Raw genomic sequence first — 17,083 nt, 5'->3', positions numbered from 1 at the left:
AGAAGTTGAGCTTGTGGGATGGCCCATGCATGCACCATGATAAAAATCCTCTCCTTATCTCTGTGTCTCCGCTGTGGTGTCCCTGCCTCTTTCCATTCAAGTGTTGTGGTTTCTAAAGCTAAACTTACTCCACACATGTCATGGGTTAAATTGTCTAGAAGCAGTGCTTGAGAGAGGGGTTCAGTTGTATGAGACTCCAACACACACATACATATACCCACACACCCCTCTAAGGTTGTGAGGGAAACAAAATAGGAAAGATAAAGGGACCGCACAAGGATGGGGTGTCAGTTTCAGATAAAGTCTGAACTAGGAGCTGTCAAACTACAGCCATTGGGTCAAATTCAGCTGCCACCTGTTTTTGTAAATAAAGTTTTATTGGCACATGGCCATGCCCATTTGTGAGCATAATGTCTGTGTCTGCTTTCTAGTTATAAGGGCAGAGTGGGGCAGTTGTCACAGAGACTGGGTGGCTGGCAAAGCCTAAGCTACAGTCTGGTCCTTTACAGAAAAAGTTTGTTGATCCCTGCTCTTAACTTGTCCCAACCCATGGGAGCTCTGGAGCACCCACTGTACCACAGTTATCCCACCTTGAGGCAAGGAGCTGGTCTTGGTACCTTGATGTCAGCTGGCTATTGGTTGCTGCCCACCCTGGGTATTGAGGGTGAGGTGCACTAAGCAGAGTAAGCCCAGGATGGTGGCTCAGAATAAATTTCTAGAAGTTGGGGCAGCTGTGAACTCTCAGCAGTTGACACCATGGCTGAGAAATGGGCACACATGCTGGGTTAAGGGGATCTTGCAAGGCACCACCAGCAACTACCACCATGTTGATCTGGACCTGCAGCGGGGCTTCCTACCTGAAGCTGAGCCATAATTATCTCACCTGGACTCCGTGGCTCCCATTTCCTTCTTGCCTCCAATCTGTCCGTCTCATTGCTCTTGAGGTGAAGACAGAAACCCTTAGCAGCTCCAAGAATATTTCTTCAGAGAAAACTTCTTGAATCTCTCTCCTCATGAATCCCAGTCCCTCTAAGTAGCCAGTATTCACTTTGTGTGTCTTTACCTATTTTTTCAGCCTTTGCAAACCACAGCATAAAAAGGATATTCACAGATTTTGTCTTTAAACCAAATGCTATGTTATTTGCATTACTTTCACATTTGCTTTTTTTTCCCCATAGCAATACAAACCATAAGAAACCCTCTCCAGTTTACATGGATAGTTAATTGATTTTTAACTCATTTTTTTAACAGCTGCATGATATCCCATCATATGTGTGTATATATTATGTACATAATACAGATGTCCAATAATTTAAGAAATCCTATATTGTTTCTGTGTGGTTTTTTATTTTTCACTTTACAAGCAATGGTGCAGAGAACCTCTCTGAACAAATGTTCTCACATTCTGATGCTTATATTTCTGAAGTTGTGTGATTAGTTTGTTTAGACGTTGTATTATTTGGTCAACATACTCACACACTTTACATTTCCATACACACTGCCAGACGCCTTTCCGAAAACCTGGCACATCAGACATCCACCATGAGTTTATGAGACTGTTCAGTTTCCAACATCTTTGCCAGATTGGTGTTCTTCAGCCCTTTCAATCGTTTGCCAATCTCTTGGCAGAGAAGTCACCCCCTGTTGTCCTGACTTGCATTTCCTTGACCGCTGCAGAAGGTGTATTGCTTGGATAATGAACGTCTCATAGGCAGTCATAGGACCTTATATTAACTTGGGGATGATGGAAGCGTTCTAAGTGCATCCTTTGCTCTTTATTCATCCGTCCTCTGCTGCTCTCCAGTGAAGGCTATGGAGTTGGCTCTTGCCAATACACCTGCACATCCTTGGCTGCTCTCCCTTGTGTGTCCCCAAAGGACAGGGAATTTTGGTTGTTAGCGATGTGGCTGTGGTGGGGTGGGAGAAGCTCCTTTCCCTTTGGTGACCATCTCCCTTTATTCTCTTCGCTTCCAGACACCACCCAGATGAACAACGCGGTGCCCACCTCCCCTTTGCTCCAGCAGATGGGCCACCCACATTCCTACCCCAGCCTGGGCCAGATCTCCAACCCCTACGAACAGCAGCCGCCGGGGAAAGAGCTCAACAAATATGCGTCCTTGAAGGCAGTCGGTAAGGGCTGTTTTGTTCTCTCTCTCTCCCCTACTTTTCTATTCTTTCTAGATTTCCACATCTCCAACCTTTTTTTTTTTTTCCAGTCCTTTTTCTGTCTTTCTGGTATCTATCTATCTATTTATCTATCAAGCATCTATCATCTCTCTCTCAAATCCCTCTATTGCTCTCTCTCCCTGTCTCTTTCTCTCTGTCTCATTCTCACCCTCTCTCTCTCATATGTATATTCTGGGTCTCTCTACTTGGGACACACTTGACTAGGGACCAGAGCCCCCCAGCTGCTTTCCCTCCACCCGGTCAAGGTCAAGTCCTCCCTGGCTGTGAGGGGCAGGGTGTGGGGGAGGGTGCCTCTGGGGGCTCTCTCCTGGATGAGAACGTGGATCCTCATTTGGTCTCATGGATGCCTCATCCCCTTCGCCATTGACCATCTGCCCTGGCGAATCTGCAGGGAACTGGGACATGGGACCCAGAGGACTTCGTCTCCGAACATCCTGCCCTTTAGTGGGTGACAGTTGCCATCCCCACGGTCTGTCCTCTTTTGGAGAAGTTGGTAAGGCTGCACATTCCTGTCTCAGGCAGCTTCTGCTCTTCCAGATGTAAATATGCCCAAGAGTGGGCAGCCTGGAGCTCCTATCAGCTGAGTTCTTGTCAAGTGTGAGACATTGTGTTCACCCTTTTCTAAACACAGTGACCCAAAGAGGAAGATACAACTATTGCCCCAATTTTCAGATTAGGAAAACTGAGACTCAAGGAGGCTACTTTAACTTGCCCCAAATCAGGTAGCCTATGGGCAACCTCTGCTCCTGCTGCTACCCTCCCACAGCCCTGTGGGAGGGTTCACTCCATTCCCCTCTTAGTACATGAGGGAGTGTGACAGTGACCCTGACAGTGACCTACGCCCCTGAACTCATAGCCGCATTCTACAGGATGGAAGCAGCACCCACGGCAAAGCCACACTTTGGGGCAGGCCAGACCGTGCTTTCTTTTCCTATCAGCTTCTCAGCCTGTTCTCTTCCCCCCTGCCAAGCTCCTCGTGGAGATGGGATGGGAGACACATGCTGATCAATTCCAGTATGAAATACCCGAATTCCATTACAAATGAAGGGCGGAAAAGACACGACCACCTGTCTAGGCTGCGGTAGGAACCATGGTCGACGATCGTCAGAGTCATGAAACAAGCACCTTGATCCCCAGCAGAAGGCCAGGCACACACTGGGAGCTTAGCATCTGAACCAGAAGGCTCTGGCTAGGAATTCATACTCCCTGGTCTCTCACGACTTCCAGTGGAATCGTTTGAAGAAGGAGTGAGAGATGTTTCTAATACTGAGGACACAGGTTGTGCTTCCTAAATCCCAAGCCTTGGAAGGCCTTACATACCAGTCACCCCTGTTTCCTGTTGAATTTCTCCACCCCACCACACCCCCTGTCTGCACTCCCGACCACAGGATCTATTCGGTATTGTGTATCTGCAAAGCACATGCATCCTAAGCATGTTCAAATAGACTCAGGTATTGCTAGGAAGGGATGAGGGCCATTGCCTAGGAAAGAAAGAGTCAGGGCATCTGTGCTGATGTAACTGCAGAAGGCTTCATAGGCTATTTGGTGTCCCACCTCCCTTCCTGAGCCTTTTGCATTTAAGTGATGAAGAGTGTCTATTGTTGTATTTAATTCTCATTTGGGCATTAAAAAAATCCACCCAGATGTCTTTTTCTTTTTTGAACTGGTCCCATTACCCAAAACAATTGACTTCTTCCACTTAAGACCCGTGTCTTATTCCCCCTCCACACCCAGTGGCTCTCTGGGCGAACCATAAATGGCTCTTTCAACAGTGTTTCCTTATCCTGTTCGGGATTGACACAAGGCTCCTTTGTATAGCAAATATTTGCAGTGGATTTGGAATTAAATTTGCAGTCTGAAAGTTCATTTGACACTCCTTGAGTAACCGTTGCTTCCACAAAGCGGGAACTCCTGACATGTTTGTTGAATGAATGAATGAATGAGCTTGTCTTTGACAAGCATCGAAGACCAGCTTACTTGGAAGGGAGCACCCCCATATCTCCTAAACCTCTGAAGGATCTCGCTTGGAGAACCCGCCCCAATCCTAGATATGGTTGATGTGCCCCTTTCTTCTCTGTCCTTCTTTTCTGACTGTTACGGGAGTTCAAGTTCACAGGCTTTATCTGAGTCACGGATGATCTTGTGATGCTCTTGTGAGGTCCAGCGAGGGGGCACACTGGGGGACTGCCTGACCCAGTGGTTACCCAGGAGTCCAGATTCTGCCTGCGCAAATGAAATGCAAATCCCGTGATAAACGCTCTTTCAAGGATTCTTTATTCAGGCATCATGTGACCGTGGTGTGAATGACGAAATGCATTTCGTTAATAAAGTCATTACCACCCAGGAGAGAAGTTGTTTAAAAAATGGTTTGCTGTTGAAAGCTCTGCAGTCTCTGATAACCAGAGTCATTTGCTAAAAATTTCAATTCAGTAAATAAGGGGAGTCTTGGACAGCCTTTAGGGTTAACTGCCAAGTTCAAAAATATTTCTGGAAAATAACACTTCTCTTGGAGGCTTTAATATTCTGAACGTCAAGTGGGTTTGAGCCAGCCACCAAAACCCTCTGACCTCAGCTTCCTCATGTGAAAACGAGGAAGCTGAACTCTAGTTTCCCAGCTCCACTCTAATTTTAAAATTATAAAAGTAAACAATTCTACTAATTCTAGCTACCAGAATACCTGTGGGTCATTGATTATGTTCCATTCATTCACTGTCAACTCTGGGGAGACAAGGGTGGGAGTTATTGATAGTTCCTGAGATAAATTCTTCCTTTCCCTTCTATTTCATTTCATTTCATTTCTATCTTATTTTATTTTCTCTTCTTTTATTGTTGTTTGCTTGTTGAAATCACATTCATTCATGTTTTTAAAAATTTTTTTATTATAGTTGATTTGCAATGTTCTGTCAATTTCTGTTGTACAGCAAAGTGACCCAGTCATACCTATATATACATTCTCTTTCAAACATTATCCTCCTTTGTGTTCCATCACAAGTAACAAGATAGAGTTCCCTCTGCTTATCCACTCCAAATGCAATAGTTTGCATTTACTTACCCCAAGCCCCCATCATTTGTGTTTAAACAGAGCTCTTTTCTCTCTATAATTCATAGATTTGGGACTGTAACTCCTGGCCCCATAGAACAGAACAGTCTCTGTTTCCAAGGGATTCACTGCCCAGTTATTGGTAAAAGATTAGCACACACTAGGGAAATGTAGGCAGTTACACCTCATTCTATTCTGGACAAGAAGGAGAGATGGAGTTGAATTATTTATTGTTTCATTCATTCATTCACTCATTCTCCAGACCTTTGATCTGGTGTCCCTTGATCGTAGGTCCCATGGAAGCATGAACCAAGTGTGTTCCATTCATTGCAGACGTGGCTCGGATCCTGCATTGCTGTGGCTGTGGTGTAGGCTGGCAGCTGTAGCTCCGATTCGACCCTTAGCCTGGGAACCTCCATATGCCATGGGTGTGGCCCTAAAAAGACAAAAGATGAAAAAAAAATGATCTAGTTCATACATTTATTGCAAAAATGACTCAACCTCCTCAGGTCTCAGTTTCCCCATATGTAAAATGGAGATAATAAAAACACACGACTCAGGTTTATTGGGAAGATTCACTGATACAGTGCAGGGGAGGTGCTTAGCCTGGTACATTGCCAGCCCTCACCCAAAACTGCCACATATGAAAGTCTCCAGACCAGAGTTGTGTGTTGGTCATGTTTTGCCTTGAATCTCCAAATATGCTGATACAGTGATGAACATGCCATTAGGAATATCCTAAGTCCACATGTAGGAGTCAAATGTGAACACCCTAAGTGATGCATAAGCCCCTCAACTGTGAATTAACCTCTGATGGGTGTTTGTTTAGTTTTGCTTTTAAGTTAGGAAAGGGAGTTTGAATTCTCAAACAGTACACCTCTGAGGGAGGGTTCCGTTCCAAAAATGAGGAAGCTGAGGCTCAAATAGAGTTAATTTTCCCAGTTACACCCGAAGAGCCTAGGGTCATATTTGCGATAGCCTGATTCAGCCCATCTTCTTCCCACGAAATGATGCTGCTGCCCACAGAGCAACTTCTAGCACCAGAAGGATATAACCAGCACCCCCTCCCCCACAAAAAAAATTAACTGAAGATGCCCATTCTCCTCTTTTGTAGGGAGAGGACCTAACTAGGGGAATTTTTTTGTTTGTTTGAAAGTAAAAATTTCCTCATGATGCTTAGTATAACTGAGGTATAACATGTTTAAGGTATGCTGTAGTTGAGGTATAATTTAAAATATAGTATAATACGTAGATCATAATTTTACAATAGTGGGACTGTTGAAATAGGCACACAGTAGCATAATCCACATCCCAGGAAGGATGAGAAATCGTTTCATCTCCCAGAAGTTTCCTCATGTTTTCTTTCTTTCCGTGCCTCTGGGCCGGCCTCTTTAGATAAGCATTTACTTTTTCACTCAACACCTATTTAATCTAATGTCCGCTAGTGTCACCCGGCCCTTTAGGGGCCCTTAACCATGTATTTGGCAGCTTGTGTGCCCTCTTATTGAATACCATTATCAGCACTGGGTTTATGAAACAAAACTGGTGACCGCCTTGCCCTGTCTTAGGGAGCAGGGATGGAGTGACCACCCAGTGTTTCCTGCCTTCAAGGCCACCGGTGGCGATTGGACTTGGGGGCAAGACAGCTTCCTTGGGTCCAGTGATTCAGCGACTACGTCAGGCTCGTATCCACCCACACATGAAGACCTGGGGCCGCATCACTGTTTCCAGCTGCCAATGACCCTGGCTCAGAGGGAGAAGAAACATCAAGGAGTCCCCGGCGGGGCCCACTTAATTTTAACTTCGTCACTCTTCGCCTGCCAGTCCAATTTTCCCTCTGCTGTGAGTGATGAGGGTCTAGAGTTCATATCTGCAGGGGAACGTGGCAATTTGAGCATCGTTTGGCACGGCCGGGAGGCCAACCGGAAATGTTTAAATGGGGCCGGATCTGTGCTCTGCAATCATTCCGATCACAGACTGTTCCCTGTGTCTCCTCCCAGCTGGCAGTCTGATAGATCTCTGGAAATTTGCGGAGATGTTGAGGACTTCGTTTTTCCGGTAGATTCCTAAGAGAGGAAAAGCGGGCTCGTAGCGCATGCTGATTGGTTGGGCCACCAGCCAATGGGAAGAGGCTGCAGCCCAGGCACCTGGGCAGGTTTGCCCCGCTTTGAGTAAAACCCAGTCTTACAGAGAAGAACCGGGGTAGGGAGTAGCCCCAGTCATTCTCACCATCCTTTATGAAAGGGTCACTCTGGTGTTCTGCTCATAATAGGAGAGTCCCCCAGGCCTCATCCAGGACATCAGAAATGGAATTCAGTTTAGAGAAACCGATTTATAGTCAAAACTCCAGGCATTATGGGATGCTCAGATAACAGACTTGATTCCCTCAGCGTTGAAGAGAATTTCTTTCTTTTAGGAAAAGTGACTCCCTGGAGAACCTTGAATTCATTCATTCATTCAACGTTTGTCAAACAGACTGTTGTTAGGCACTGTGGTAGGGAGATCTCCACCCTAACTGGCTTGCCACCCAGCATTTAAAGTTGCAGTCTGCACAGCCTGCCCCGACCTTGCATTTGGAACTGATAATGCACGCTCCCCCCCCCCCCCGCCCCACCTTTAACAGAAGAATCTCAGTAAAGGAGGATCAGAATGATCTCTTGTCAACAGAGCATTGTTACCAGCAAAGCAACCTCATATAACTTAAAACTTTCCTTTCTTTCTTAGAGGGTTGAAATTCAGAGCCAGATCCACCACCTGAGAAATCTCTGTCTCCCTGAAAACATCTAGGCCTTTTTGGGGGAGAACTTCTTTTGATCCTGTGTTGGGCATTGCTGTGATCGTGTTTCATGGCTTTGCAGAGAGACATGTTCACATAATCGCAGTTGTGCATTTAGTTCCTCGCCCTGTGCCCAGGTCTCCTGGGACCTGCCCCCCTTGGAGGCTGCAGCTGGGGCACCAGAAGCAGCACGTGGGTGAGAGGGCACAGCACACCTGAAAAGCCGGTGCACAGATCAGCATCTCTCCATTGTTATTTTTTAGGAAGTTCTGAGGGTGACTGGGCAGTGGCGACACTTAAGTCACCAAAAGGTACTGTATGGCTTTTTCTAGCTCTTTTGTCCAGGTGTTGTTGGATTTGACGTTAATCCATGAAGGCACAGAGAGTCCCAGTGTCCGTGTGTGACCCAGTGCACACGTGTGTCCGCGTTGAGTGGACCTGTAGGTCCCTCTGAGTTCTGGTGTGTAGGTGTTGTGTGTGTGTGTGTGTGTGTATGCCCACGCACATGCATGCCTGGGATGGCGTGTCTGTGCTCCAGACTGTTGTTGAAAATTGTGCTACGCCTCGCTTCCTGATATCCGTTGCCTCGAGGAAAATGTCATGAACAGAAACCATCCCAGGTAAGACATCTGATGATGTTTTTTTCTCAGAAAACTCTGCAGGCAAATGGCAAAACATAAGGTAAATTAATGCTGCTGTTTGTGAGTGGGGGGGGGTGCACAATGACCTGAAATATCTAGAGATAAACAGAGTCAGATTGTTGGCCTGGGTCTTGGGAATGATTCGCCGTGGGGAAACAGAAAATGGTATTTGCAATTTTCCTGGCTACCGTGGTAAGCATCAAAAGTTATGGAGTTGGTCCTCTTGAGACTGTGTATTGACAGGCAGGTGACTGGCCCAGGTCGTAGCTATAGTTTATTAACCCCCTACTATACGCCAGACAGAGGGCTGGGACCCTTATGTCATTTTATCATTGAACTCTCCCATGACCAGCTGTGTATCTTGTCCTTCCCCTTTAGATATGAGGACACGGGTGTGTGATTGAGGCTAGGTCTTGCTTGTCTCAAGTCATATAGCTGCTAAATGATGGAGCTGCTGTGTGAACTCATATCTGCCCGACTCTCTAATACTGAAATTATTTCCCATGGGGGTGTGATGGGAACAGCTTTTTTTTCTCCCCCCAGAACAGCCTGGAAACTCCGTTTTCTTCTTTGTTGAATTTGGTGGTCACAAAGCTATAGTTGATCCAAGCAGGTGGAAGTAAAACTCTTTAGTGACCTTGAACTAGAAGTTAGAAGGTACTGCAGGGATCTAGGTACGATACTGGTAGAGCCATTTTGCATTCTTAAAAGACAGTTCTGGTTTCCAAGGGGAAACTGGATCAGGGGAGGGCGGGCTGGCATTGGGGTCCCCTACTTGGAGGCTCTTGCAGTCATCGGGGTGGGTGGGGACCCAAACTGGGGTGGGTGGAGGCTGAAGAGAAGATAATGTAGCAGAGGCATAATGAAGAGTCTGCAGAATGCAGGGGGTGCGTGTGACTGGGGACGAGGGAGCCACGGGCCCACCATGGTGCTCACACGAGAGCCACTCGAGCCCTTGTATTAGCATCCTCTGGAGGGTCATTAAAGCCCAGTTCCTGGGCCCCACCCCAGAGCTTCCGATTCTCTAGACCTTGGGTGTGGCCTGGGGAGCTGAATGGCTAACAGATTCCAAGGTGATGTTGATGCGGCTGGTCTGGGGACCACACTTTAAAAACCACTGGGCTGGGAATCTGGGTTAATAGATGCACACTATTGCATGTGGAATGGGTAAGCAATGAGATCCTGCTGTGTAGCACTGGGAACTGTATCTAGTCACTTGTGATGGAGCATGATGGAGGATAAATGTGAGAAAAAGAAGGTATATATATGTATGTATATATATATACATGTATATGACTGGGTCACTTTGCTGTACAGTAGAAAATTGGCAGAACACTATAAGCCAACTATCATAGAAAAAATAAAAATCATTAAAAAAGTAAAAACCACTGCCATAGAGAAATCTTGCTAGGAAACTAAGACCCTTTTAAAAATTTTTTAATTTTATTTAATGGCCCCAACCATGGCATATAGAGGTTCCCAGGCCAGGGGTTGAATCCAAGTGGTACTTTGGTGTAGGCCTTTAACCCACTGTACCAGGCTGAAGGTCGAACCTGCACTTCTGTAATGTCTCCAGCCTCTGCAGTCAGACTCTTGAGCCATTGCATCATGGCAGGAATTCCAACTAAGACCCTTTGGTTGGATGTCCAAGCATCTTTCTATGGGTTGAGGGTTCTGAAGAGGGCAGTTTGACCAGGGTCTCAGAGGCTCAGAAGCAACCTCTGAGCTCTGGGGAGGGGAGCAGTGTTGGAGAGGGTCATCCTATGTCCAGAATTGGGAGAGAGAGCTTTAGACCCGTGTCTCAGGAGAATCCCTTGATTACCCTGTTGTTGTCTTGAGAGAGGCAGATGTTTTGGGTCTTGCATTAGATAATAACTATTCACATGTCAATGTCCATTTTTAGAAATGCAAGCAATTTAGAACATGACAGACCTACTAATTTGAGGCATAAACTTTTTTTTTCCCCTTCCCTTGTGAAAAACAAAGCTATTATGATTCCCGTGACAGCATTTAGAGGCAGTCAGCCTCCCTGTCCTTATATCAGTCTGTTATTGTCTGATGCATTTGGAAAAATATTTCAGGACGGGTCAAAAGCAAGGGCTTAGAAGCTATTTTTCTACTCAGACTGGGCTAATTTCACCCGACCTGCTTAATGTGCCTTCATTCATCCTGCTTTGTCTGGGGAGGAGAAAGGGGGTCCCAGAGAGGGCAGGCTCAGGTTGCTCTAGGGTCACTGATCTTCCACTGTTGTTTCCTACTCAATCTCCAGACCTCGAATCTACGTGAGGCATCATAACAAGGTCAGGGGAATGTACATCCTGCCACTTTCTTGAAAGGAAGATGTATGTGGGGTGTGATGGGCTTAGCCTCAGCCACATCTGGGTTCTGACTGTGGCCTCGTCACTGTGTACTCTTGTTCCCTTCTCTGAGTCATTCAGCCTCTCCGAGCCCCTGTTTTTTTTGATCTGCAAAATGGAGGTGTTACTGCTACACCTCCCTCCTAGGTTGTTGTGAGGACGAGATGTGTGCAACATGTGTCACGGTGCCTGGCGTGTGGAAAGTGATAAATAACTGGTGTTATTATTACTGTTATTATCAAGTGAGCAAATTCAAGCTTTGGAAAATCTTGTGGTAACCCCAACTGTCAAACTCTGGATAACTCATCATTACCCAAACGCTTTTGACATCTGATCTCTTATCTCTCGGGAAAACCAGTTCGTGTATTAACATCCGGAGTGCAGATGCTTCCAGGACCCAGGGCATTGGCAGAGGGGTGGGTGTCTCCTGGGGAGGCTAAGGAAGGGGTAGCTGGGAAAGAGAGAGAACTAGGTCCCTGAAAATACAGGTTTCCTGCTTCTACCTGCATTGACTATAACTCACTTTGGAGGGGAATTGGGGTGGTTTTTTCTAGATTTTTGTTTTTTCTATTATAGTGGATTTATAATTGTATCGGCAGGGAGATGGCAAACAAAGTTTATTAGTTTGCAGGATTCATTTTTCAGTACCTGAGGTTCCCCAGACAAGTCGCCCCCTAGTGGTCACTACTGTGGCTCCACCCGTGCGCAGCCCTGGGGACTCCTGGCTTGTTTGTTTAATAGCCCAGGACAGAAGACACCACCACCTCAAGCCCAGTGGACTCCCCTAGTCAATATGAAGGCATGACTTGGAAATACATTTATTTTGCAGAATGAAGCTTTGAACCTTACCTGTCTCTTAGTCCAGCAGTCCACTGGAGCCCTGAACTTGGGGAAACTGCTGGCCTGGTGCTGTGATTTCATGACTCTGGCTCTGACTAGAATCAGGTTGGGTGGTCTTGCCCGCATGATCTGGACTTTCGTCTCTGGAGGTGATGCTGGTATCCACACTTCATCAGGTTTGGGGGAGTAATTTTATGAGGCAATGCAAATAATACTCTTCCATGAACCGATGAAGAAAATAGACTTTTTCACTGTGTATGCTTTTACAGATGAGGGAACTGAGTCCTTTTGAGATAAATGAGGTTGTCCACAGTCACACAGCACATTATATTACTCTCAGGACCAGGACCCAGGACTCAAAGAATGGCCTCAGGACCTCACGCAGAATCACTGGAAATGCCTCTTCCTACCGGCCTGGAACCTCTGGATAGGGTGCCTCTACCTTGTTTCATTTTAGTTCTTTCTTTCTTCCTCTCTTTCTTTCTTTCTCTCTCTTTCTTTCTTTCCCTTTTCTTTTCATTTTTACTGCCACACCAACGGCACATGGAAATTCCTGGGTCAGGGATTGAATCCGAGCTACACCTGCAGCAATGCCAGATTCTTTAACCTTCTGCCCTGGGCTGGGGATCAAACCTGCACCTCCACAGCAACCCGGGCCACTGCAGTCAGATTCTTATCCTGCTGCACCACAGTGGGAACTCGTCATTTTCCATTCTTATTTATTTATTTTTCTTTTTAGGGCGACACCCATGGCATATGGAGGTTCCCAGGCTAGGGGTCTAATCAGAGTTGTAGCTGTGAGCCTGTGCCACAGCCACAGCAACGAGGATCTGAGCCGAGTCTGCCACCTACACCACAGCTCATGGCAACGCTGGATCCTTAACCCACTGAGCACGGCCAGGGATCGAACCTGCAACCTCATGGTTCCTAGTTGGATTCATTTCCACTGTGCCACGGTGGGAACTCCCCGTTTTCCATTCATTTTTATTTTATTTTATTATTTTATTGTCTTTTTAGGGCCACACCCATGGCACATGGAGGCTCCCAGGCTAGGGGTCCAATCAGAGCTGTATCTTCCAGCCTACACCAGAGCCACGGTAACGCAGGATCTGAGCTGCGTCTGCGACCTACACCACAGCTCACAGCAACACTGGGTCCTTAACCCACTGAGCGAGGCCAAGGATCAAGCCCACAACCTCATGGTTCCTAGTCACATTCCTTTCTGCTGCATCACAACAGGAACTCCTCCATTCATTTTTAAAATGGACCTCCTGAGTCACGCTATGTACTCTAAATTCTGGACGTACCTTTTTCTAAGACCCAATCCTGGTTACAAACATGATTTATCCCAGGGCACCAATTTTCACAGGCCAGCCTTCCTCTAAGCATGAGTACTTTCACTGTTTGCTGAAATAAAGCTTTTCTTAGCCTGGGTTTGAGCTGGGGGCGATAGCTGGAAGGTATACAGTCTTGGACTTGGTTCCCTGCTCTGCCACTTATTAGCTGTGGCAGAGTCATTTGGCAGACAAATTACTCAATATCTCTGGGCCTTAGTTCTTATCTGTCACATGGAAAAAAATGATATTGCCTCATCATCTACCTTTAAGAGGGTTTAAATGAGATAATGCAGGTGAAATGGCTAAAATGGTGTCTAGTACATGCTAGGCACTCAATAAATCCTAGTTCTTTCTTTTAAGAAATTTGACGTAGCTTGTGGATAAACCTTTACTCAAGAGATTTTACAGAAGCACAGGGAACTAGAAAATGTGTGATATAGGTTACAGTTCTGTTGGTGGGTACACAGCCTGGGAAAGGACTCACCTAAAAGTAGCCTTAAAATATTACTGTGTGGAATTAGGGCTTTTGCAATTTTCTGACTTGGGTTATTGGTTTGTGGGTGAGCAGTAGGGTACAGAGTAGGTGGAGGAGAGGGAGATGATTTTATTTTTTTTAAATAAAAATCAAATCCTACCAGCTCCTGAGTTCAGCCTCTTTGGAAAAGCACACGGCAAGCACAGGCATCCTGATGAGCTTCCTCGGGAACCCATAAGACATGAAGTGAGCCAGTGGAAGGAGTTCTCTGCTTTGCAGAAAATGCCACTGCAGCAAGATGGCAATACATATTTTACTGGTTGGAGGGCATGCCCTCTGAGGCTAAACCAGCTAGATTCCATTCCTGCTAAATGTCCCCCACATCTTGCATGGGTGCCCTCATCACAGAGTCAACACACAACATACGTTTTATTAATAAATACTAAATGGAGCTGGGCATGGCATTTGAAGGAAATCCTGTTGTCTTTTCTGGAGAGGTCCTGGGAAATAGAAAAATCAACTAGGTGGAAGCCAGGAGCCCCGTGGTTAGATCCAGCACTGCTTCTACTCCGTTGGGTGTGTTTGAACTCATAGCTCCAGTTGCCTTTCCTATAAAATGGAAGGCTGGCATCACTAACCTCGCTGACCTCTTTCCCTAAGTAAAAATCTCAGGCTTTGCTCTGATTGGCCTGCCTTGTCATGTGTTACAGCGAGGGCCATGAAATGGGTCATTTGTAGTCATTGGGGAATGGCTAGGGGATAAAGGGATGGAGAGGTATGTCATCCATACCATGTGGATTAAGAGTAGGGAAGACATGGATCCCTGCCTGGAAATTGGGGCTTGTCCTGGGAGTAAGTGAATGATTGGTATTTGTATCAGTCACCTATTGTCACAGTAATGCTGCGTAACAGACAACTTCAAATTTCCTGAGTTAAAATTGTTTAGCTCAGCATTTATGGAAATCAGGGGTCTATGTGCTGATGCAAGAGGTTCTCCTCGTCTAAGCTGAGTTCACTCGTGTATCTTGAGGCTGGCTGGGTATTGGCTGATGTAGGCTGGTTTTAGTTAGAATGCCAGGGGTGACTTGGCTTTACGCCAAGTGTCTTTCGTCCTCAGAGAGGGTGGCCCAGACATGTTCTTATGAGGGGAGCAGAGGTGCAAGCGGGCAACCAGATGCCATCGAGCACTTTCCAAACTTCTGTTTGTGTCTTAACTGCTGACCTTCATTAATCACATGGGTGAACTCAGAATCCAGGGGTGGGGGCAGCAAGATCCTCCTTTTAGGGGGAGGGGGGAGTTTCAAAGTCACATAAAAGGAGTGTGGATACAGGGAAGGGGGAAGCATAGAAGTAATTTGTGCATCAGTCTAACACAGGATCCCAAATCTTATCATCATCTACTTTGAGAGGATCTTTTGCTATAGCACATAGGAAGGAAGTGTGTAGGATTAAGAAGAGTTATTAACCTTTATTTCCTCCCTTTAAAATCAACTATACTTTAATTAAAAAAAAAAAGTACAATTAAAAGCAACTGAGACAACAGCAAAAAACCCTCTACTTGCATAAAATTTCACCAGCTAGGAGACTGATCACAGCCATACACGGAATTTCTGACAAGAACTGTCCCCATGTATGGAGCGGCAATGCAGGAGGCATGGAAAGGCAGTGAATGAGTTTGGTTTCTATCCAGGGCCCTTTTATCCAGGGGGCTCTGTGGCCGGCCATGGATGCAGCAAACGTCCATCCATCTTTGTTTAATAGCCTTTCAGAATGTGGTGACTGCCCAGCAGGACTGCCTGAAGCAAGAGACATAAGGCTTAAGGTTTCATAGGTCCATTGGCAGCAAGACATTCACAGAGGGCTCCCTGCAGCCACAACAAAGGGGCAGCTGGACAGCTTTGGTGCAAAGCCCAGGCCAGGCATTGTTTCAGAACCCTCGCAGGCAAAGGCAGCAGCGCCTCCTCTTGGGAGCTCTCAGGGCGAAGACAAAAACAGACCAGGCTCCTGGATTCCCCTCTCCAGTTTTCTCTCTTAGAGAGAGGAGGCTTCGGGGAAGATATGCAGCCCTGTAGGAGCAGCCAGGAGTCCTGCGCTTCATTGGAACCCGGTTCAAATGTGATTTTTCCCTCCTTGGGTCTCTGCAGCGAGGCCCAGAACCAGACGATATGGGGCTAATTTGCCATCAAGACAAATCTCTCCATCTCCTCCCTGGCCCTCCCCTTCTGGGGAAGCTAGTCTTTTGCTCTGCCTTTCTTGTTTCTGCCTGCTGAGACAGCCCTAGGGGCCTGTGCAGCTTTTTAGGGAGTATTTCAAAAGAAAAGAGAAACCTGGATATTTTTTTTTTTAAACATGAACTGTTTCCCCTTTTACTTTTTAATTCAGATTGTGATGGAGAGAGAGAAGAAAGTAGAGATCCAGTAAACACTCCTGTATCAATAAAAAGTAAATACCATCCTAGTGAACCAAAAGGCCCCACAAATCCAATGGATGAAGAGAAAGAGGTAGATTCTTCTCTCTCATGTAATAGTCCCAAAGGGTGTGGCCCAGGTTGGTGGGGCAGCTCAGTTGAGCCGTCACTGGGGGACCCAGATTCCTCCAACATTGTTGCTCTGCCACCACCTGCCATCTTGTCCTCATGTGCAGGGTTACAGCGAGCTGCTCTTAGGGCCTATGGGAAGCGGGGAGAGGCCACCCAGGGCCACCAGTTTTCTTTTAAGCACATCAGGTGAAGTGGAAATTGATGCATCATTTTTGCTAACATTCTATTGGTGAGAGATCAGCCACATGGCCAATTTTTTTTTCTACATTTTAATTTTATTAGAGTGTAGTTGATTTATAGTGCTGTAGCCATTTCTGTTGTATAGCCTAGTGACCCAGTCATACCTATATATACATATTTTTCTCATACTGCTTTCATCATGTTCAATCCCAAGAGATTGAATAGAGTTTCCTGAGCTATGCAGTAGGAGCTCGTTGCTTATCCATTCTAAATGGAGTAGTTTGCATGTACTAACTCCAAACTGGCAGGTCATGTGGATGCAAGTCAGCGACACAGATGCAACTAGAGATTCTCAGATTAAGTGAAGTACATCAGAAAGAGAAAGACAAATACCCCATGATATCACCTACATGTGGAGTCTAAATTATGGCACAAATGAGGAGTTCCCATCGTGGCTCAGTGGTTGACGGATCCGACTAGGAACCATGAGGTTTCGGGTTCAGTCTCTGGCCTCGCCTAGTGGGTTAAGGATCCAGCGTTGCCCTGAGCTGTGGTGTAGGTTGCAGAATGTGCCTTGGATCCCGCATTGCTGTGGCTGTGGTGTAGGCCGGCGGCTACAGCTCCCATTAGACCCTTAGCCTGGGAACCTCCATATGCCACAGGAGCAGCCCTAGAAAAGACAAAAATAAAATAAAATATGGCACAAATGAT

The 17,083-nt window shown here is 46.2% G+C and overlaps 1 protein-coding gene across 1 annotated transcript in view; it reads left to right on the top strand.

Annotated features, from left to right (window-relative positions):
* SHISA9 (shisa family member 9) overlaps positions 1 to 17,083 on the top strand; it is a 306,580-nt gene that overhangs the window by 277,713 nt on the left and 11,784 nt on the right. Inside the window, exons 3-4 of the mRNA XM_047779156.1 lie at positions 1,975 to 2,130; positions 8,267 to 8,314. Of these exons, the coding sequence (XP_047635112.1) occupies positions 1,975 to 2,130; positions 8,267 to 8,314 (204 nt within the window). The remainder of the gene's footprint in view (positions 1 to 1,974; positions 2,131 to 8,266; positions 8,315 to 17,083) is intronic.

This window comes from Phacochoerus africanus, chromosome 5 (assembly GCF_016906955.1).
Source record: "Phacochoerus africanus isolate WHEZ1 chromosome 5, ROS_Pafr_v1, whole genome shotgun sequence".
NCBI classification, from domain to species: Eukaryota; Metazoa; Chordata; class Mammalia; order Artiodactyla; family Suidae; genus Phacochoerus; species Phacochoerus africanus.
Note: the sequence above shows the minus strand (reverse complement) of the source record. Positions and strands in the feature narration are given on the sequence as shown.